The 23,115-nt window shown below is 49.8% G+C and overlaps 2 protein-coding genes across 18 annotated transcripts in view; one reads left to right on the top strand and one right to left on the bottom strand.

Annotated features, from left to right (window-relative positions):
- The window catches only part of RIPOR3 (RIPOR family member 3), a 72,504-nt gene extending 71,138 nt beyond the window's left edge, over positions 1–1,366 (top strand). For 2 of the 9 annotated variants that reach the window (XM_082430451.1, XM_082430453.1), the window contains exon 22: positions 211–1,364. In XM_082430451.1, the coding sequence (XP_082286577.1) occupies positions 211–314 (104 nt within the window). In that variant the 3' untranslated portion in view covers positions 315–1,364. Of the gene's footprint in view, positions 1–210 lie in introns of all 9 variants that reach the window. The other 7 variants (XM_082430457.1, XM_082430458.1, XM_082430455.1 and 4 more) reach the window with 5 other exon arrangements.
- Positions 1,367–2,012: 646 nt separating this feature from the next.
- Positions 2,013–23,115, bottom strand: part of PTPN1 (protein tyrosine phosphatase non-receptor type 1) — a 145,298-nt gene continuing 124,195 nt past the window's right edge. For 4 of the 9 annotated variants that reach the window (XM_082430484.1, XM_082430486.1, XM_082430479.1 and 1 more), the window contains 7 exons: positions 22,088–22,188; positions 19,136–19,234; positions 13,748–13,885; positions 9,878–10,087; positions 9,318–9,479; positions 8,711–8,934; positions 2,445–5,975 (listed from right to left, as the gene is read on the bottom strand). In XM_082430484.1, the coding sequence (XP_082286610.1) occupies positions 5,789–5,975; positions 8,711–8,934; positions 9,318–9,479; positions 9,878–10,087; positions 13,748–13,885; positions 19,136–19,234; positions 22,088–22,123 (1,056 nt within the window). In that variant the 5' untranslated portion in view covers positions 22,124–22,188 and the 3' untranslated portion in view covers positions 2,445–5,788. Of the gene's footprint in view, positions 2,152–2,444; positions 6,010–8,710; positions 8,935–9,317; positions 9,480–9,877; positions 10,088–13,747; positions 13,886–19,135; positions 19,235–22,087; positions 22,189–23,115 lie in introns of those variants that run through there. The other 5 variants (XM_082430480.1, XR_014254882.1, XM_082430481.1 and 2 more) reach the window with 5 other exon arrangements.

The raw sequence follows: 23,115 nt of genomic DNA on the forward strand, positions 1-23,115 counted from the left end.
GCAGGATTAAGGTTCAGCGGGCTCTGCCTTGGACAAAGGGACAAGGCCCTGGGTCCACGTGAGCCGGTCCCAAAGGCTCCCCGCCCCCTGCCCTTTACAGCAGCACCGGAGGCCTAGGCGTCTGGAAGTACTAAGGCCGCCTTGGCTCACCAGTGTAGAAAAGAGCGAGGTGGGGAGACAACCCAGTGACAGATGACCTTAATATTTCAGGTGAAAAAGGACGCTTAGCTTTTGAGAAGATGGACAAACTTTGCTCAGAACAAAGAGACGAAGCCTTTGGCCAGGAGGCAGACGTTGAAATCACAATATTTTAAAAAGCCTCAGCTAACGAGCCCAAATCTGGCATCTTTGTTTTTGCTGCTGCCCGGCTTCGACACAGGGAGGGCTTCGGGTGGAGGTACACGGTGCGCTCTCCCAGAAGCGTGAACTGGCCAGAGCTGCTCCCGGACTCTGGGCCAGTTACGAAGCCCCAGGGCACAAGTGGGACTTCTGTACAGGAGCAGAACAAGGGGCTGAACGGCACTTTGGGGGCTGCACTTCAGTCAGTCAGCCTTTGGCTTTGAGAATCTGCCTGACCTTCCCCGGGGGCAGAGCCGGGTCAGTGCCAGCCAGCCACGCCACGAAGGGGCCGAGGCCAGGCAGGCGGAGGCCTGGCATCAGCAGGTCAGCTGGCTCAGCACTTCTGGTTCACTAAAGACTGGGATCGAGGGGGCGAGCAGACCGAGCGTCCCTGCTGAGGACAGTACTCGGGTCATTTCCACGGCAGCAGGCTGTCACCGTGGGGAGGGCAGAACCAGGGTTTCGACGGTTCGCCCCCTCAGCCCGAGCTGCAGCCCAAACGCCACAGGGGAGCCGGCTGGCGGCCTGCTGACCGCGGGCCTTATTTTCACTGTGGTTCAACAGCACAAAGGCAACAAGAACATGCCGTCAGCCGAGAAGTCTTGAGTGCCACTTGCTTTGACCTCACTCATCAGAATGGAATCCATTTTCTGAAGCAAGTCAACTTAGGGCTTATTAAATAAATTGCTTCAGAAGCCATAAGCTAGTTTGAAGAAAGATTTTACTGAACATCATGTTTAAAGAAAGAAAATTAATTTCCTATTTAAGTCTACAAAAAAAACCCAAACGTGTCCTGGGCTGATTCTGAGTTAAGAGTGTAGAGGTACCCTGGGGTCTGGATGTGGTATCAACAATGGCATTGGAAAGCTCTGTAACTTAAACATGCTCATTTACATTTCCTGTATGTATTTTGTGCTTTTCAGTTTAACTCAGTATTTATTTGCCTTGTCCATATGTTGTTTTCTGAAATTTCAATTAAAATAACTTTTTATTGGTGTTTCACTCTACCTGAAAAAAGTGGAGGGTAGTGGTTGTTTTCTGGAATATCCTGAGGGAAGAAGCCACCCCTCCTGTCCCTCAGTGCTCTCTTTCCAACGTGACATAGATGCAGGGGTAGAGGAGGGCAGCCTCGGAGAACGGCCGCCCCTTGGACTCTCCACGTGCTCCCTGAGGCTCCCGGAGTCCCTTCTCCTTACAGACACCGGGCGGCATGGCCCTTCTCTGGCCTTGGGCCCTATCTGACTTCTGCTCAGTTACAAATTTAGTTATTTTTTTCCACAGTGGCATTCCTCCTCTTCATGAAAGCCTAGATGTCATTTTTTTTGTTTTTTTGTATCTGAAAACAATTGAGGTGACAGTGGGTGTGACACCACCACCCAGGTCCCCACTGTCCTCGCTGGGTGGTGTGTGGTCACATGACCACAGACTTTGTTTCTGGGTTCCATGGATCTTGCTGAAAGGCCACAGCGTAGTTTACTCAGCAGCCAGCTTTGAAACAGTCATAACACCTTGAAGGATATAAGGGAATTCTTTGTAGTATTTCTGCAACATTGTGCAAGTCTGAAATTATTTCAGAACAAGAAGTCGAAAAATCACTTTAGGGGAGACTTACGTTTAATTTTGTACATGAAAAGAAGACTACACGAATTGTTTATACTTCACTGTTACCTCTCAGTGTCAGTCTCCACGGATGTGTCAGTTCCACATCAAACGTGACTCGGCAGAGGTGCTGAGATGTGGCCACCGTTGGGTCTTACAGGCAGCTGGCTAAGGGACACACGTTCTTGAGGTTTGAGCAGTTCTTCAAACAACCTGTATAAATTCATTAAGTTATCCAAGGGCCCTAACACTTGAAAAGGTGAGTTTTGTTGTTGTTGAAATGGGTTGAGGCCTGAGGCGCTGAGTAAACACCAGGCAGGGAAAGTGCCCCCGCCCAGAGGTACCCACGACTCCAGGAGGCCGCCGTTGTAATCCTCAGATACGGAAAAACTACAAGCCCTCTTGACTGACAACATCTGCTTCACATCAGCAGGGATGGAAAGAAACAGGAGTTGCCCAGCCTGGTTTAGGCCTATTAAGCAAAGAAATGGGAAGCACCCCAAAGCCATGTTCTTTAGAAAAAAATTTTTATTGTTGCAACTAAAATGCAAACCCATCATTTATATGGCAAGTTGGAAAACTGTACAGTTTGACAGTTCTGTGAGGTCACAGAAGACCCTGAGACGCGCCCCCCGCCCCCCCATCATGCATCCACGTATACACACACCTGAAAAGGTATCATACCAAAACACCTCGCTTTTTTTGTTTGTTTTTATTTTTGTAAAAATGGTTTATTCTATGGCCATCGTAAAAAATAATGACCTGATGAGTAAATATTGGCTTAAGGCATATAGCAGAGCAGCTCGCTACTTCTCTAACAAACATACGTGTGACAAGATGGAGAACCATCTGTTTTCCAAGGATAGGAGGTTAAACCAGTATATCCATTTTGAAATGCTACTATATATACACACCAAACTACTACATACATATACAGGACTTAAAATAACAGACAAACAAGCCCAACTCAAAAATGCTTACAGCCTGGCACCTCAGTCTTATCCACACCTCACCAAGGCTCTGCGGGGCGATGCCTCAAATGTTCCCACCACAGAATTTCTCTGCACGAGCTTCTAACACGTGAAAGGCAAAATGTGAAAATGCTGGCAAAAGAGCAGCCCGTGAGCTATAGCTGCCTTTTTTTTTTTTCTTGTTAAAAAAGCCACTTAATGCGGAGGTCTTAAGTTCCCCTCGCAGGAAGAGTCGTGAGCACCATCAGTGCCCAGGGTTCAAGGGCAGGGGCAGACGCCTCTCTCAGCAAGGCCCCCGGACCTAAAGGGCCGCAGGCTGACTCGAAGGGACCGTCGTCCAGGCTGTTTCAAGAAGTGTGGTTTCCAACAGTCGCCTTGGTTCCAGATCACGGTCCGCTCAAGAAGAGTGTGAACTTGGCACAGTGGAGGCTGATCCCAAAGGTGTGTGTGTCGCGGGGGGCCCTGCTTGTCTAAATGTCCAGAGCGCGAGGTGTGACTATGGCTTCCCATACCCCTGGAATGTCTGAGTTACAGTGGGGCCCAGCTGGACCAGGACAGGCTGGGCCTCACTAGGAAGTCACCAGAGTGTCATGCCAGGAATTAGGCAAATATCTGTTACTGGACAACATCACTCCGCTGCCGAATGGCGATTATTTCAGCAACGGTCTTAGGAACCAGAGCCACGTAATGCTCAGCTCATGCAAAGGTAGACTGGACTTGTACACGGAGCGCATCAGTAAGCAGAGATCTAAGGATTTCAAGCACGTGGTATTTGATCGGGACACAAGAAGACCGTACATGCATCCTAATACACACAGGGAGAGCGGTGACTGAGATCGAGGTTCGAGCAGACAACTGGGGCGGGGAGGAACCGGGACAAAGTAATCTCATGCCGTGTGTCTTAAATAGCCAAGTGTTCATTATATATTATCCCTTTGTCCTATAACCACAGGCAAACCTCTTCTCGTGTTACCCAATGAAATCACGACTGCTTACACCCGTCCTCCTTCCTAGGACTGGTCTGACGCAGCAGGCTCACGGCAAAGTCCTCCGTTCCCAGTGCTACCTGAGGGTTTATTATTGTACTTTTTGATAAAGCCCTTGATGCAAGGCTGACATCAAAAAACTTTAATACATTATTGGTTTATGAAGATGCTAGTGCACTGTGGATGCCTTCAGGAGAAAAGAATTAAAAAATAAATATGGAGTGGAGAGGCTCACTACACGCCGTCTCCAGGGAGGGCCGCGGGAAGGATGTCGCTTGCCGCCTGCCAGGGACGTGCCAAGGGGGCACCACGCGAGGCTCGCCCCTCCACCCGCACCGGCCGCCTTGCTCTGCACCACCAGCACAGCGCCCTCTGTGCCCTCCTCAAAAAATGGGTTGTAGATCTGGTATTCAGAGGAAGGCGGGGGGGAGAAAAGTAGAAGGATGGAGATGAGGCCAACCGCCTGGAGAGGGGGGCTTTAGTGCAGAACCAGCGTCCGTCGGGGCGTGGCGGGCTACGCTGTCCGACGGCCCTCGCCTAGCGGCTGCCTGCTAGGCAGCTGCGGGCTCTACGAGCAGAGGCGGACCGTGGGTGGAGGTGGGTCAGATCATGTGTGGCTGTCAAGCAGGAACCGGAATGAAACCAAACATTTTCAGGCGGGCCCGGCCCCGCCCCTGCAGAGCTGCAGACTCCTGCACCACCTCGGCCACCCTGGCCACTCCAGCCCCCCGTGAAGGGGGGTTTTGGTTATTATTATTATTATTATTATCTTTTACAACAGCTCCCCCTTCCCCAGATCACCCCCGAGGAAAAAGCTGTCTGCACGTTGCTAAACCATCGGATGCACTCAAAGGTGGTTGCTTAGAAAGAGGTAAAATATTTAAAATCATTAAAAAAAAAAAAAAAAAGAAGTCTTGTGAGGTGATTTCCACGACCAGAGTTTTGAAGCTAATCCTTGCTCTTCTCCTTAACTTTAACGGCGACACATTCTAACGTGTGGATTTCTACTGAAATGGCATTTATATTCCAAGCAAAGTGGAAACTGCTCCTTCTGGATCTCAATGGCTGGGTGAAAAGCCGGTGGCCACCCTGTGGTGACCTCTGACCCTGAGGCAGGGGCCCTGAGGAACCCTGTTTGTGGGGATGGAGCAATGGGGGCAGGACGTGCGCCAGACGGCTGTAACGAGAGGGGGCCGGTGGAGGAGTGGACAGCGGGAGACCAGCGGGACACCCTGAGCAAAAGCAGAAGCCGGGTTCTGTTTTCTAGAGACGGCCTTTTGTTGTTTTTCTTCTTAAAATGGGAAAGCTCGCAGGCACTGTCCCAGCTCAGTGCGCGCTCAGCAGAGGAAGCGCCTGAGCAAGACGATGTCCGAAACCCTCAAACCCTCTCCTCCAAAGGACTTTACATTCGCAAAAGTGTGGGAGTCTTTCCCTGGGAAATCAAATAAAAATTGTGTATCTGGTTACACCACCTAAGGGTACAAGAAAGTTTCGTAAGTGCCTAGTCTTTTTTTTTCCCCAGAAATAACAAAAAGCTGCTTTTTATAAAGGTTAAAAACAACAATGTGTTGTAATTCTATTATTTTTTTTCAAAAACAAATGAACAAAAAAAAAAAAAAAGAGAGAGAGAGACATATTTGGCATTTTGTCTACTTACTCCTGAATAGGTTAAGGCCCTGAGATTAGACTCTTCTATTCTTGGGACCACAGGGCTCCTTAAGACCCCGGTGCATCAATCCTCAATTCTCTCTCGTTAGCCCTTCACAGTCCCAGACTTTGCAAACCTTTGATCTGTTTCTTCTGAGGCTGGCTCAGAGGCTCCCGCAGCACTGAGCGCTACCGCCGGGCTGGCAGCCAGGGCTTGCTGTACACGCGGTCTGGCCAGCACGTCCGTCAGTGAAAACATACCCTGTAGCAGAGGTACGCGCCAGCCGTGAGGACCGTGGCCACGCACACGTTGACCAGGAAGGGCTTCCAGTGAGTCGGCGCCTGGTCCTGCTCCTCCTTGGACGGCGACGGCTCCCCCTGGGCAGGACCTGCCCCCACGACCCGCCTTCTGACTTCAGTGTCTTGACTCGCGCTGAGGAATGAGGGGGGCAGAGGCGGGTTACTCACTAGGGAAAACAATGGCAAGGATGCTATTATTCCCAGAGGAATTCTAGGAAAAAAATGAGCCACGTGGAAGCAGAGCCTGCCGACGCTGACACTGGCCGGAGGCCCGCCTGTCACCGCCTCCCTCCCAGGGCCCGACAGCAGGGCCAGGGTGGGGTTCCGGAGACCGCGGACTCCTCGGTGACGGGGCTGGGTAAGGGTCTGAGGGGCAGTACAGCCCCTGGGGCCGCTTGCGGAACGTTCCCCTTCAGATCAGGGAAGGTAACAGTGCGGCCACAGGCTTCCACTCCCTCCCCGGGGCCTGACAGACGCGGACACGCAGAGGCCTTTGTTGCTGCTGACATGCGGACACCACACATCTGCAGTGCCGACCCTGTGCCCTCCCTGCCGCACGCCCAGCGAGTCCTGCCAGCAGGCCCACTTCGCAGGTGTGCCGTGTGCAGTCAGGTGACTACCTTGCTGGGGGCGAGCCAGAGCCACCCCGTGGGGCTGTCCCGGGAGAGGCCAGCAGAGGCTGTGGGCCTGGGTGCAGCCAGGCCCTGCCTCTCCCCTCCCCACCTCTCCCAGGCCGTTGCCCTCCCACCCTTGCGTCCATCGAGGCGGCCCTGGCCACAGGAAGTCCTGCCTCCCACGTGCCTCTCCACGGCCCTGCTGCCCCAGCAGCCTCCTGCGTGACTGGCAGGACCACCCGGGGGCACCGCCTGCCCAGGAGACAGGAGGAGGCTGCACGAAGCCCCCTTCTCGGCGCCCACCCGGCGAGGCCCCAGCCGCAGGACTGAGGCCTGTGTGCACATGGCCTCCCTGCCCTCCCTGGTGCCCAGAGGCGCACAGGTTCTTGGTCCAACTCCATTCTTTTCCTGGAATTCTCTGGCTTTCAGCTTCCCAAATCCGCACTTCCCTGCTCACCACCTTCACCCACAGAATGTGAAAGGCACCTTTCTCTCCACTGTCTTCATGAATAAAGAAACAGGACCCATGACACAAATTTGACCCAAGTCAACGTGCCAGCTCTCATCCCTCTCATCCTCGGCCCTCGGCGAGCCCTCAGAGGGAGCACGCCAGCCCACCCTGAGAATGTCAACAGAGGCCCTGGGAAGCGGGGCACAGCCGCACTCGCTCAGCACCTGCTCTGGGAGGCCCCGCTGGACAAGCGTCTCTCGAGCCCCAGAACCAGACCCGGTGTTCCTGTGATGAGGACCAGTTCCACGAAAGGCCCTGGGGAGTAGGTTCATGGGTCAGGACTGGGCCCTGGAAACCAGCATTTAGCAAAGTGCCCGGGGAAGATTTTGATGATCAGTTTAGCTAGAGGCCCCGGTGGGGCACACAGTGTGTGACCTGCTTTCTCGTGCATGACCGTTCCAATGTCCGGCCGTAACAATACACCCTGATCCCATTCTTTAATAGCTGCAGAACATCCAACACAGGGAGAAAGCACGACTTATCTAATCCCTGGATATACAATCAGCTCATCTCTAGCTTTTCACCATTACAAATAATGCCACCACGAACACCTCTACCTGTACATCTCTGCACACCTGCTTGAGAACTCCTGCTGGCTGAGTTTCTAGTTGTAGACAAACGTGGGGTCAAAGTGTGCACTAATCTTAAACTGCCCTCCAAAAATGCAGGCACCAAGGGCACTGCCTCCACAGTCTCAGGCTCGGGCTAACCCCCGTTCATCCTTCAAGCTTGTGCACGATGCCACCCCCAGCTGGCAGCCTTCCTTGACCACCCAGGGAAGGCTGGGTGTCTCCTCTCTAAGGCTGACCCCCTCAGCGTGCACCCCCATCACATCCCTGTCCATGGGCCACCAGCACAATCTACTGCTCCCTTCCCAGTAAGATGGTCTAGAACACAGACCAGGGGCCCCAGTCTAGTTATCTCAGGGTTTCACATGCATCAGTAGGTGCTCAGTAATCTTTGTCAAACTGTAAGGAAGCAAAACGGCAATCAATTCAATCAAGACCACATGAAAAGGGGGACTTCCCTGGTGGTCCAGTGGTAAAGAATCCACCTTACAATGCAGGGGATGCGGGTTCGATCCCTGGTGAGGCAACTAAGATCCAACATGCTACGGGGCAACTAAGCCCGCGCGCCACAACTACTGAGCTCACACGCCTCAACTAGAGCCCACGTGCCCTGGAGCCTGCGCGCCAGAACTAGAGAAGAGAAAACCCGCACGCCACAACTAGAGAGAAGCCAGCGCGCCTCAACTAAGACCCAATGCAGCCAAAAATAAACAAAATAAATAAACAATAAACAAATCTTAAAAAAGAAAAGACTACATGAAAAGGTTAAGTACCCCAAAACCATTCTGGGGGCTGAAGGTACGTGGTCAAGCCTGGATATCAGTTTCAGGACCGGCCTGAAGTCCAGGGCAGGCTTTTTGTCTTCTGTCACTGTCATCACTGGGCTGGAAGACCTGACTCAGTCGCACCAGACCCCTGAGTCCAACAAGCGCCACCAGGTGGTGCTAGATCCCCGCTAAAGTCAGTCACTTCCCTGGGCCAACCTGTGGCTCAGTCAGAGGCTCCTCCAGCTGGGGCAGGAGCAGTGATGGTCCAGGGGCCCGTTCCCCAAGGACACAGAAGCACTGTTTGCCAAGAGGAGGCTGGGTCCACAGGGTTTCAATATCAATATGTATTTCTGGAACAGAAGGTCATTTCCCCTTGCCCCCAGTAAGCCAGGACCCTCTCACATTACCTTTCCAGGCTGCAGGGGACGTTCAAGAGGGTTCTGGTTTCTTCCTTGATGGGGCCATCTTCTTTAACCTCCTCAGTCTCATCCTTCACCCACTGGTGGTTTGGGAAGAACTCCTTGCACTTCCCATTGTGTGGCTCCAGGATTCGTTTGGGAGGCCGGGGAGGTGGGGGGATGTGCTCGGGTGGAGGCTCCAGGTCCTCGTGGGAGAGCTCTTTCCATTGTTCCTTGAAAAGGCAGCAAGAGGAAGTCCCATGAGATTTCACGTTTGGCTGATTTGTCAGGAAACCTGCTCCCCTTTAAGTGAGCAGAGGTGAGGGCTAGGTGAGGGGTCCTCTCAGCTTCTTGGGTCTCCAGCCATGTGCTTGGAAGATGAGATCTTATGAAAATAAAGTCTATTCTCCCCACTCATGATCTGTATGTGAGCACTTCAAAGGCAGAAATTGGAACATGGTGAAACCTTCCACAACTTTTTAGCTATTTAAACACGAAGCCTAGCTATTTCCTCTGACCCAGGATACTGTTTCAACGTTTACAATGAACAGCCTCCTTCTTTACAGGCAAAAATTTAAAACCAACACACCTGGATTAAAGCAAAAGCACTGCTGACCTGTACTGAAGAGTCTCCCATGATGAACTTGGCGCCTTCGATCACAGCCAGGTAGGAGAAACGGAGCTGGTCTGCTGTCTGGATCAGTCCCATCCGAAATTTCCGCATTTCTAACAGAACTTTCTTGATATCAACAGAAGAAGGGTCTTTCCTTTTGTCCATCTGAAAGCCAGAGAGGAGACACAGTTCAGTGAGGTCCGAGCCTTAAGTACAATGTGACTGTATATGTCCTGGAGCGTGCCAGTTCCTATTCAGGAAAAGTCATAGCGAGGAAGGCAGAATTCTAGAAAATGTGGCAAAATTGGGACCATTTGAGCACAGGGGAAAAATGAGAGGGAAGGGGATTCTCTGGATCTTCCTGGCTTCCACATTAAAATTAAGGGCCTTCCTTCAAGCGAAGCTATTTAGGGTAAAGCTCCTTTCATGGTAAGGAAGCTGTTAAAAAGTGAAGATCAAAGCTAGTTTATTGCAGAGACAGTAACAGAGAAGCTGTGGCCGGGCCAGACTGGAGGTTAAAATGTGCTCCCTTCTCTTCCCGGGGTATTTAAGGGCCTTCTTACCAGCAAGAGGCAGGTGTCAGCCAGACAGAAGGTCCCCGACCTGCCGATGCCAGCGCTGCAGTGCACCACAATGGGGCCGTACTCCGTGCTGAGCGACCCCGACTCGCGGACTTTGAAAAGAAAGTTCAGAAACGAGGCTGGCGATTCAGGGACTCCGAAGTCAGGCCACGTGGTATAGTGGAAATGTAAGATCTCTCGAGTTTCTTGAGACTGGAAGAGAAATACACTCCTGACAATTCTAAGAGAATCACCTGTACAGAAATCACTAATTCCAAGTAAGCATGAAGTGCCTTTCCACCCACCTAACTCCAAGAGTAGCCTTAATTCTCAGATTTTTCTCCCCGGGTCCACAAACCCAGTGAACAAATACCAAGCCCCGAGTGGACCCCAGGTTGCTCCTGCTTCAAGTGCCCCTCCTTTAGGATGGAACAGTCTTGCCCACAAGAGCCCTTGTCTCCAATGTTCCTCTCACTTCTGCCGTCTTCATGGTTACAGCCTATTTCTGTCCGCCCCACAAGTCAAAATGATGCTTCGCTGCCACCCACAACAATCTTATCATCAAAGGCCTCGGGGTTTCACATGAAAGAGTGGAAACGTAACTGCACGTGTGGGGCACCAGCTCTGGGTAACTCGGGGCTTTCCTTACAGGACTATCTGAATGCCTCAGAGGATTGTCATTGTACAGAAAAAAGTCACCAACTCAGTCTCCAAAGACAGGAGGCTGCCACGTGTGGCTCAATATCCAGCTGAACAGATGGTCCACGATGAGGAGGAGGATGCCGACAAGACCAGCCGCACTGGGCCCACAAGCAGAGAGCTTACCACGTTCCGGTGGGCACGAGAGCTCACTGAGTTCTCACAGCAATCCCTCAAGGCACATAGTCCCGTCACTCCCATTTTCCAGATTAGAAGACTGAGGCTTGGCAGCTAACCCTCCATTAAGTGGGGGAGCAGGAGTTTAAATCTAAGCTTGCTTGACTCCAGAGCCTGCTGCAGGAACTCTTGAAAGGAGGACCCTGGCCCTTGTCCCCTAGCCCAAGCTGCTCGCCGTGGAACAGAAAGAACGGCCTCTGGTGCTGTTTCCAGCTCCGCTCCTTCCTCTGAGCCTCTGAGACTCCACTCCCAGGGTGGACAGCTGGTCGCCAGGAGCAATGATCAAAATGTAGTTCTTGCTGAGGAGAGCACCCAAGACTATACTAAGGTAAGAGCCCACAGTAATGGGAGCCAGTCACAGGGGAAGTAAGGCCTGCAGACAGGAACCACCCCAGCTGCGCAGCGCAAAGGGCCAAGCCAGTGCCTAGGTCACCTGGACAGCAGCTGATGGTGAAACACTTTGGGCCAAAGATCCGCTGACCGACAATGTCTCCCTTCGTTTGGCAAATGTCCACAACGTGCCTCCCATGTGCCCGGCACGATGAGGTAATGACCCCGCGCCCTGCCCTCCCAATGCTCACAGCTTAGTTACAGCAACCTTCCCTGACCCTAGTGTGATGAAAACGTGTGAAAGGACCCAGAAAAACAGCAAGGACCTAACATCAGCAGAGAAGACACACGTGTCGCCCTGCAGCAGCTGTTACACACGCTGGTATCTTTCTGCAGAACTGGAAAAAATCTGCTTATGACATTAGGATAACTTATAGAACCACATCAAACAATTCTATACTTTCCTCCCTAGAAAATGATCTCCTTATATCCTTTAATGACTTAAAAGAGAAATGTGTCTTCTATTTTTTTGGAACAGAAAAGCACTTAAAAATAGATTTTTTAAAAAATGGAATAAGAAAACATGCCAAAAGCAAGTTCCTTCTTTTAATTCTTAAAAAGGTGTCGGTTATCTCCTGTTTCCTCCCTCCCTCACGCCTGCCCACCTCCTTCTCAAGGAATTCATTCCAGACGTGTGCTCGGCCAGGTACACGTCTGACAAAAGACTTTTTCAAAACCACATCTGTTAGAGCAAACAGATCTCCCCCAAACCTCCAAGCTGCTGCCTCTGCTCTGCCACGCAAACAGCACAAACCTCTTCTGCTCTGTCCGAATTCTGTTTCCCTCAACAAGCAAACAAAATTTTCTCAAGAGTTTACCGCAAGTCACTTGCAATGTCAGGCTTGCAAACGCTCAAAAGCATTAAAAAAGTCTACCACGTAATTCTCCAGGCACATTCCAACCCACTGCCAATATTACTGCTGAAAATCCTCCGTATCAAACCCCTCCATAAATCACACCCCGAGAGCCCGCATGCAGCTATGGCCGGGCTTGGGGCTCCAGCGCTAGCGCACAGGGGGCGGCGGGGGGACCTGGACACACTGCGCGGCTGCGTTCCTCCAGAGCCACGCGATTGTAACCTCTTCTCCACTTCCAGTCACCTGCGCTAAGTTCTCGATCTTACTTTGACGTTAATCCCACCCCAGGCGTCATGGTGACTATAAAGCAGTAAACTGAAAACTAAGATGCGAATATAACGCAGGAGCAGATCCCTCCTCTTCAGCCCCAGCCCGCAAGCCCCAACGCCAGTCCCACTGCCCCCAGATAAACCCACGTTCCTTCGACCGCACAGAACCTGCGAACCCTTCCTGGCACGTGCTCTGAGCCTGTGCTGCTCTCACACTGCACACGGACCACCTTCTGGAAGGCTTTCAAAAGCCCTATCTGACAGGGGGGCAGACAGAGACGCGGTAAGAATGGTGTCCTTTGCCTTAAGTCTGACAGTTTGATATGCTGGGGCCAGGAATCAACCCCAGGCAGTCTGATTCCAGAAGGCAGTGGCCGACCGTGTTTGAGGGTGTCCCCAGGAGCTGCCGTCAGCTCCCTTCCACTGTTACCACTACAGGCATGGTTCCCCAGAGTGATGGCTCCGGGCGAATCACTCAGCCTCCCCGAGGGCAGGGTCTTCCATGATGCCGCTTCTAGCACACTGCCCAGACATATTCCAAGACCATCATTTAATGATAGCCGGCAGGTGGTGTTATAAATTCTCCCCACACATGGCTTCCCTGGTGGCGCAGTGGTTAAGAATCCGCCTGCCAAGGCAGGGGACACGGGTTCGAGCCCTGGTCCGGGAAGATCCCACATGCTGTGGAGCAACTAAGCCCGTGAGCCACAACTACTGAGCCTGCGCTCTAGAGCCCGTGAGCCACAACTACTGAGCCCACGTGCCACAACTACTAAGCCTGTGCTCTGGAGCCCACGAGCCACAACTACTGAAGCCCGCGCACCTAGAGCCCGTGCTCCGCAACAAAAAGTAGCCACCGCTCGCCGCAACTAGAGAAAGCCCGCGCACAGCAGTGAAGACCCAATGCAGCCAAAAATAAAATAAATGAGATAAATAAATTTAAATAAATAAATAAACAAATAAATTCTCCCCGCACAAACAAGCCCAAGACTTCATCTAGAAAACTTACACTGACTATGAACTGGGAGTCAGCCCTGGAGGGCCCTTCTTTCCTCACTTCGGACTAAAGAGACTGTTGACCACAAGAGAGGCCCACGTGCTCTGCTGGGATTTAACTCACAGGCCATCACTTTAGTCCCTCTGCAGTTGCAAAGGCAGGAGCAGGAACAGGTAAGTTTTAGGTCAGAACTCCCTTTTTCCTAAGAACTCCCTTTTTCCTAAGAACTCCCTTTTTCCTAACTAGTGTTGGGAGAGAGCTCTGTGGAGAAGGAGGCAGGTAAGACCCATCCCCCGCCTCCAGGCACCTCTGGTCACCCGGTAAGTAAGCAGGTAAGCTCTACTCACCATAGTGCTAAAACTACTTCTTGCTCAGAGCACAGAAAACCACTGGCATAAACAACTGGTGTTAAGTAGTATCACCCAAGTGAAAAGACATCTCAACCAGTAACTGTCTGAAGTACTCAAGTGCATGCCATACTCACTGTGAGGTTTTCCAATTCTAGTTGTCGTACTGTGTAATATGACTTAATATCTTCAGAGATCAATGTCAATTTCAAATTTGTGTCTTCAAAGATCATTTCTTCTTCTTCTTTTTGTGGCCAGTACTGTGCACATTTTAACTAGGGGAGAAAATAACATTGAATTGTGAGCAACTAAGTGTCTTCCTATGGAGGTTTGAAGTACCGTCCACGAGCTTTATGATAACCCAAAGACCCAGGGTTTTCTGACCTTGGAGGTCGCCATCCATGTAACCTGCCTGCCTCCAGAGGAGATGGGGAGGGGTCTGTGAAGATCTAGACCAGGACTAGTCAGGCAGACAGGACCTGCACTTCCAAACCCAGCCGCCCCGGTTATCCACACCGCGAAGTGTTCCAGGGGTCTGATCCTCTCCCTATCACCCATGAGGGAAGCCAGATGGCACACAAGGTTTAGTCTCTCATGAACTACTTTATGTAGCCATTTCCAAGGTTATCAAGAACCTGATGGGTGCCCTCGGCATAGCGCAGACTCCTTACCCTGGGGACGATAACCAAGACTAGAAGAGACCACATGAAACACCGTGAAAAGCTTGAAGGGCTGGAATCAAATGCAAACCAGAATCTAGAAGGCTTGCAGAGGGGTCCTCCAAGGCTGGGGATCACCCACTGCCCCACCCCACCCTTTCATTCTGGTTTGGTTCAGTTCAGAAAAATCCCTTGTTCTAGTTCAAAAATTTTAGAAACTACTTGATGCTCTTGATTTAAACGTAGCTCATTAACATTTTCCTTAAAGCAAGCAAACTCCCAAAGATTTGGTTTCATTTAGAGTTCAAGAAAGAAAATCTGAGTCAAATTTAGTGGCATGCTTTGCTTGAGCCAAGTTTCTATGCCAGACATTTCTGGTTGCTGATGACTGTTCTGGACAAGAACAGCAGGTAGATGGGGGCTAAGCTGCCAGGTCCATAAGCCAGAGGAACTGACATGTCCCCAGACAGAGGGACCCTCAAAGGCGGTGTGACTTCCAGCAAATGAAATATCAGTGTGTGTAAACAGCTCTTTGGGAAATGGTACAAGTTCAAGACCCTTATAATTCAACATGCATTGACTCAGAGGAACCAGGAGGCTCTTGAAGAGGCTGAAGACAGAACAACAAAAGCCCATCGGTCCTGCTTTAATGAAAACCAAAGCAACAGAAAAAAGGGAGGGAAACAAATTAAGAAACACCACATTGAGATGCCGACACGGCATCAAACTTTATGGTTCCCGAACAGAAGGCCAATAAGGCTTTCTAAAGAGCCTGGACACTGGCCTGTTGTAAAGTTTTGGCCAGTTTCGCCCTCCCTGCACCAATGGTGAGTGCCAAAGATGAACCCCTGGGACAGAGCCCGTCTGTCAGCACCAAAGACATCCTGCCACTCAGGACACAGAAGCATCAATGGCAGGGCACGATCCCACGCTTAGCCAAAGTGGGCGAGGCAGATGACAGCAAGACTTCAGGAGACACTTAAAGGATGCATTCATTCCCACACTTCAAATCATTAGGCCTGTGTAATGCCTTGAGACTCCAGAAACAGAGACTGCCCTGGTAGGTCCAAAACCACGTGTGCTGGAGTGGGCACCCAATTCAGTGAGCAGACCAAGAGTAAAGCAAGGAAGCAGAAATGCAGAATGGCGAGTTGCTACCAAAGAAGAGGCCAATGTTTTCATGCCTCATGGGCAGGAAAGGCCAGTCTTTTCAATCTCATGTCCACACAGCAAGCACTCACTTTCAAAAGCAAATATAAAGCCTTACAAATCTCTGTAATCTGGGTAAAGAGCAAGACTTTGGAACTCTACAGCTGAGGAATTCTGACACACACTAAGTGTCGATACTTATTTAAAAAATAGGAGTTCTTAAAAGAACTCTTAGGCATCTACAGCAACATGCTACGGTCTGCTCTCTGTCATTTCCTGTAGAAATTTTTATTGTAAACATACACAACAAAACAAAACAAAATAAGCACAATATCAACTACTTCCTGTTATCCTATTTAGTTGATACATAGTGACCGGAAAAGGAGATTTATTTTATTAGAAAGCAGTCCTTCATCAGGGTTAAAATTGAGGCATGTCTTGGGTTGGCACCAAACAGCCACGTGGCAGTGCCAAAGTGCTGGCATCTGTCATACCTGCTGTTACCACCATGAAGGCGGGTGTGAGAGAGTCCTTGCTTGGGTCCATCTAAAACAAAGAGCTACGCCATCTTGAGAAAAATCCATGAAAGTCATCTGGGGTGACCCTGTGATGGGTGATTTGGCTGAAAGAAGAATGAACACAGAGAACTAAAAGCAGAGTACGAGAGAGATGCACAAAGCCTAAAGCACCTACGATACAAAACCTAGTGTCTCGGGCCTGAAAGCACTTGAAATCAAACAGCATCTTTAGTAGGGATTTCAGGGGAGAGATATGGGCGATGTTTCTGGTTGAACATGGCCTTGCTACTTCCCCTGCCTAGACAACAAGCCCGGCCCCTATACACATGCACTCTATCCCATCATGTCTAAACTCGGTTTTTAAATTGAATGAATGAGAACTTTGGCCATTTGGATGACCTCAGTCTAACACACACAATCATTTTCTGCACAATGGTTTTCCAGGAAGCACAGGGTCCCAAAAGGGTAACGGGCAGGTCTGCCAAAAGTACAGGGAGAACATCTTCCACTATTTGGCGAAAGAAGGAAACCAGAAAACAAATATGCATTACATGGAAACGCTCTGCAAGCTGGTTTTTACCACGGGCTGTGTGGAGAAGTTATAATTAGATTAGTTGAGCAAACAAGACTCTGCAATTTCTTATAATTTTCCCCAGTCAGCCCTTATGGGGGTGATAGTGTTGAGGCCGAATTAAAAATGTTTATCCCAAGGAAACTTTAAGAACCATAAACCATACGTTGCTTTCCATGCCAATCTGCAGGCCAAAAGACCCACAGTAAAAAGAAGAGCTGCAAAGGAAAACAGGGACTACTGTCACATCATCACAGTAAACTACAATAAAAACCAACTAGTTTTTTTTTTTTTTTAATGGCCAACATAGCAGTCCAAGGGGAAAGGCTGTCACAGTGGATCTGTGGTCCATTTATGGTCGGCCTTGGGTGGGCGACAACCAAGAGCAGGGCCTGGTGACGAACATGTGACTGCAGTACAGGGACACCACTCCTTGTGTCCTGTGACAACAGTAGCTAAAGCAAACCGCGTGCAAATACAAAAGAGGTTTCACCTGAACTTTTAGTAACAAATAAAAGGCAAATGCTACCATATCTGATGATTTTAAAATAAATAAATCATGATTTACAATTCTCAACCCTCCATACGACTAAAGAGTGTTTCTCAACGGAGGGCAATTCTGCCTCCCAGGGGACACTGGACAATGTCTGAGGACATTTCTGATGGCTTCAACCTGGGGTTGGGGGGATACCGGCATCCGGTGGGCAGAGACCAGGGATCCTGCTAAACACCCTCCAACGCACAGGCCGGCCCCCCACGACAGGGAGCGATCCGGCCCAAACGTCAGCAGCACTGAGGCTGGAAGACCCCGAAGGGTCATCTGTGCTCAGCACCTGCGCCGGCCACCGTGTTTCACTTCCCCTTGCGGAGTGCGTGTGTTGCGGGAACCTCGTGTTTTGTTTCTTTACTCAAAATTGCTGACAAGAGTGGTGATGGGTGAGGGTTTGCGTCACATTTGCAACTTCACATTTTATTAATCAAGCCACTGCAGAGAAAATAAAAAACCACTCTCACTGGAAACATTTTTTTCTAAGACAAGAAGCATTACTGCATCAACTGAACACTCAGGTAAGCTCTTTACACCTGTGACCGTGGAGCGAATAAATACTCTCTTTCAAGAGAAGGAGGCAGAGGCAAAAATATGATTTTAAACATGTGCCGTCGTAAGAAGGCCATTTGTTGTAACCAAGACCATTCCTTTCTGGGTGGGGGGGGGAAAGAGGCTTTGTGGCGAGTGCTTTACTGCTTTAGGTTTTCACCGCTCAGGTTTCCTTTGATGTGTTACTTCTTTGCACTTGTATTTTTTCCCTTTAGGGCCACGACTGTGCTTTCTTCAGGGGGTGGCGTCTCCGGAGCCTTCATGTTCTCCTGGCAAGCCACGGCCGCATCCCGACGCAGCCAGGATGGCTGCGACAGCAGTGCCCCCGCTGAGCCCCAGTGCGCACAGTGCCAGCACCTGGCCAGGCCTGGGCCACACGCTCCTACCGGTCTCCATGCTCCTCAGCCCACCTCCTCCCGGGGCCCCCACCTCTGAGGCTGCGGAGCCCCGGCGGCGCTGGTGCTGGCCTTGAGTGTCAGGGGAAGCGGGCGGGAGCCAGGAGGGCGGGGATGCGGCATCTATTCCCTACTTCGAAGACCACACCGTGCCCTGAGTCGTGTGGCGCGGGAGAGCACAGCCACCGCGGCCCCAAGGGATGCAACGTGGGATGCCGGGAAGTGCAGCGAGTGTGATTCAGATCATTAGCCCAGAGAACTGGCAAGAAACTTAAAAAAAAGAACAACTTAATAAAATAAATAAACGTTTGTCCTGGCTGGAGTCTGGAGACGGAAGGCAGGGCTGGGGGTCCAGTTTAACTAGGGCCCAACCATACCCGGTCCGGTAGCCACATTATGCATATCTTGGGAAGCAGGGGGAGCCCCCAGAAGAGTTTCAGCTGTGAAGAGGTGTGGTGAGACTTGCTTTAGAAAGATCATTCTGGATACAGGACGCAGGAGAGACTGAGGAGAGCCGTTGAGGGGCAGGAGGTGGCCTGAACAAACGCACACCTCGAGTCCACATTGCAAAGAACTTGGAAGAAAGGAACACACATCCTGAAGTGAAGCACAAGCAGACAACGTCCACATTAAAGAGGTGTGGCCAGGAGCCAAGCGTCTGGGGATTTTACGGAGGCGAATCCAGGGTCCAGCTGCTCCCACAGCTCAGGTGCGGAGAGGCACACTTTTACCAGCCAGAAAAAGCAAATATGATGAAGATACAGTAGGAACTTGCTTTTCAAAATAAAACTCTGCTTACACAGCTCCGCAAGGCAAGCACAGCAGCACACGAAGCAGGAGAGAGACTGAGAGGTGAGAGGAAAGCAGGACACACGCATCCCACACTGGAGAGAGACTGACTGATGGGGGCGGGGTGGAGAATAGGTCAAGGGCAGTCTGACTTTCTTCCCTCTTTTAAATTCACCTATGTATCTGACTTGTTTGCAATAAACATGTATTTGTATACTGCTTCTGTATGTTTTTCTAATAGAAATATAAAAGCAACTCGAGGAAATAAACACGGACAGATGTCAGCTTTGTGGACTGGCACCCGCACGGGCAGCGACGCAAACAGTGGATCAGTCTATGACTTACCGAGCCTTTCTCCATCACTCTGTTGAGCATGACAACGCCCCTGCTTTTCTGCTCCCACACCATCTCCCAAAAGTGACCGCAGGTATTGGGCAAAGGGCCCTGCAAACACACAATGCACAGTGTATGCATTTTACACACAAACACGTTCCAGTGCAAGCTCACTGTTGGCGGTGAGTGGATGACAGGGCCCTCAGGCAGCGTGGTGGCCATGGCTGGGACAGGGACCCGCCTCTCCCTGCCTAGTGGTAACCACAATTCTATTTCCTACCACGCGGTGAAAGGTCATTTCTGCACCTCAGGGCTGGTTCAGAGCTGAGCGATGGAGGAGAGAAAACACAGATTCTGCTTTCTGGTTTGGGCTGGCCAGCTGAGGGGCTCCACTGAGAACCATGCCTTAGGGCGGGTGGTATAGCGAATAAAACTCCTGGCTGCAGGAGAGAGGCAGTGTGGGGAAGGGGTCAACAGGGACGCTTCTGACGGCTTGGTCCCAGCTCCAATCACTTACTATCTGTGTGACCTCGGACAAGTCACCCCACCTCTCCTTGCCTCAGTTTCTCCACCTATTCACAGGGTTGTGAAGATTAACTATGTTCATGTATCAATACTTATTAGGCCTTACCACAGTACCTGGAATACAGTAAACACCCAATAAAATGTACCAATTATTATTACTATTAATAATGGTTAACCTGACCACAGACAGCCTTCATCCTTGGACCAAGGAACATGAGATGTGGACACACAAATGGTCAGGCGGGTGGCCCAAGGGGTATGGTGTCACCGGGGCATGGGGGTAGGGGTGCCTGCTGAGCAGCGGGGCCTGTCTCACTCCAGCCCCCCTGGCAATGGGCACAGATGTTTACTGGATATAGAGTATGAATGCTTTGAGCTTGCCTCAATTTTTAGTGCTGCCTGGAAGGGACATCACCTATCACCTGCACGACAGAGCATGTCACCTCCTCTGGCCAGCACCACTTCTTCTAAAATGGTTTCCATTCACTTTCATCCAAAATCTCCTCAGTCTTTACATCTTTTCCCTTTAAGTCTCACCGCGCTTCCCTCGACCACGGAGCCCTCAGTGCCCTCTCGCTTCCTTCCCTGAACTTATCTGGGATTTACTGCCTAAACCTGACAAATCCTGGCTCCTTACAGAGTCTCAGACAATAGTGGATTCCACGGTAACCCCTTCCAGCCAACTGACAGAAAAATGGCTCCAGGAAGGTAGGAATCAGGGGTCCCCTGGCTGGGCACGAGGACCCTATTGCCAGGTTCCCATAGCGGTGGCTCTTGTCACTCCCCTGCCCCCATACTTCACCCCAGTTTAGAATGGGTCTGAGCGATTAAAAATCCTGTAAGATCTGAAAGGATACACGCCGAACTCAGCCAACACTTGAAGATGGACATGAAGGCCAGCATCTGTGACATTATTCTCTACACTTTTAAAAAATGAGACTATAGCCTTGCATTATTTGCATAATGAACAACATAAAAATAAAAAGTGTGCAGGGTTTTTTCGGTTTTGTGGCTTGGAAAATATTTCAGTCATATTGTCCAGGGATGTAACTTTGGGGTCAGGCTGCTTCAATCCCGCATGTAAATCTCAGGGCAGAGGGAGACCACGTAAGCAGTTGGATATAACCATGGTACAACCTGACAAACAGACAGACCTTCAGATGTGCCAAGGAAGCGCTAGGGCACAGGGGTGGGGAGGAGAGCGGTGTAGAAGTTTCCATGGTGATTTCCTACCGCTCCATGTGACTTCACAGACCCTATCTTTGCTTTGGGCTTCCTGACCCCACACCAAAGCTGAATGGCTGAAATTAGGAAGTAAGAAACTTGACTACTTCTAAAAAGAGAAGTTCCTAAGAAGCCACTTTTGCCTCAACCTCTTCTCACCAGCCTGCCACCACCAAGGTCTCACTCCTTCTCATCCCCACCCCAGAGGTGCTGGGAGGACCATGGGCTGAGGGCCTGGGGACTGACGTTCCATACACTGACTGGGGGGCACGAGGGCCAACTGTGGTCACGTGCGGAAAGGAACTGGGACAGGACAAAAGGGACAGTAAAGAAGGGCCACCAGGGATATGCCTTGCCCCAAAGCAGACTTTGTTCACTGTGCTTTCTGGCTTCATTGTCATTTTAGTCTCCAAATATTAGGCACAGTTATGACGTTCACAAACACCCTATAACGCAAACCCAATATACTACTGATAAAAACTGATATGCAATGAAAAAACAAAAATTAGGATTAAAAAAAGAGAGAGAAACTTAGACTGTTTAGACCAATTTACAGGTAACAGATTAAGACGTGAGAAAATTAATTAAAAAGAAACTCCTTTACCCCCTTTCCCAGATACCCATGGTCTTTGGGTCATACACCAGTATGTGTTTCACAAAAGGTCAATTATTAAACCACTTTTATGATTTTTTTTCCCATAAAGATGCCAAAAACCAGTGGGAGTTTCAAGTGATTTTGCACGCTTGTCCACATAATCTACCCCCTCCATGCCCCCCCCCCCCCAAGAATGAGTACCATGCAGAGGAATTCTGAATGGCCATCTGGATAAAGATTCCTCGTCTATTGCTAACCCTCTTGGATTTCCATGAGCAGCACTGGACACTCTGAGGCGAATATTTATGGACTCAACACAGATACTGCTCTTCTCTAGCTGCCGCCTCTGTCAACAGACCACAGGCCACTCTGGCATTTTATTGCTGTTTTTCTATAAACCCAGCAATGCCATACTTCCCAGAAAAGACTCATGTCACGACCAGACTGAATCTCTGAAGGAAGACTTTTTCCTTCCTTGTTGCTTTTTTGGGTTAAAACCTGATCTTCTAAACAGATGTGACAGATTTTATTTGAGGTGTAGACAACAGCACTCTGAAACTCTTACGCTGACATCAAGTAAGGCAAAAACCATTAGAGTCAAATTCGAACAATCCGTTTACCTGCGTGAGAATGTAACTCCTTTGGGCTTCTTCCATTTTTATCAAACTAGCATTGATATAGTCGTTATCTTCTTGATGAAGTTTAATCCGACTATGGTCAACTGAAAGGCAAACCAGAACTCAGAGGTTAATCCTGGAGGACCCAAATGTCCACGCAGGCAGTGCGCCCCATGGGGAAAAGCAAAGAAGGTGAGTTGGTGGCACTAAGGGCGTTCGTTCACATTGGCTGAGGCCAAGCTGTTTTAATTGAGATTAGTAATCAAGATGGGAACGACTAGTATTTTCAGAAAGGTTTTTGGAAGTGTTTGAAACTTAACATGAAACAGCAACAGAGACAAACTATACTAAAACACAGAATATGTCCCGTTTGGGAAATCTGGTTTTAGGCTATATCGTCTTACGATATTTGTTACTGTCCCCACAACTTGGAAGACTGGGGAAAGGGGATGTCAAGGGATCTGTTCTCTGATGCCTAATATATACTTTTAAAGGGTAAAAAATACAGTGGCTTCAATCTTTAAAAGGGAACAAAATCCACCAAAAATTCCACCCAGTCCCCAGAGCTCTAGTTGGTACAATGAGCTAAGTACGTAAGACTTACGATCACACCTCAACCTCACCTATGCCTAATGGTTCGAAGATTAAGTGGCCTAAGTATACAACAGTGTGAAAAGTCATACCTTGAATTTCTTGATACGAGGTTGTTTTTTTCAAAGTTCAAGTATAACATAAATCTCATGATCAAAGACACTTAAAAGAGAGTTTAACAGGAAAAAATAAACTCTGAATCCAAAACACTGAAAGTCTATTAAATGTAACTTTCAGAAGAGTTTTTTAAAATAAGCTTGCATTTGGAAGGTCTGCCCCAGGTTACTGAAAAAGCACAGCCCCTTTTTTTCCCCTTTACCGTAACTTTGTCACAAAAGCCATGTTTCCCTGAGGCCACCTTCCGTATCCTGCTAGTGCAGCTAACAAGAGCAGGTGGGTATTTTTATTTCTGGTACAACACAATGGACAGTCAACTCAGT

The sequence above is a fragment of the Balaenoptera physalus genome, assembly GCF_965194825.1.
Source record: "Balaenoptera physalus genome assembly, chromosome: 16".
Taxonomy (NCBI): Eukaryota; Metazoa; Chordata; class Mammalia; order Artiodactyla; family Balaenopteridae; genus Balaenoptera; species Balaenoptera physalus.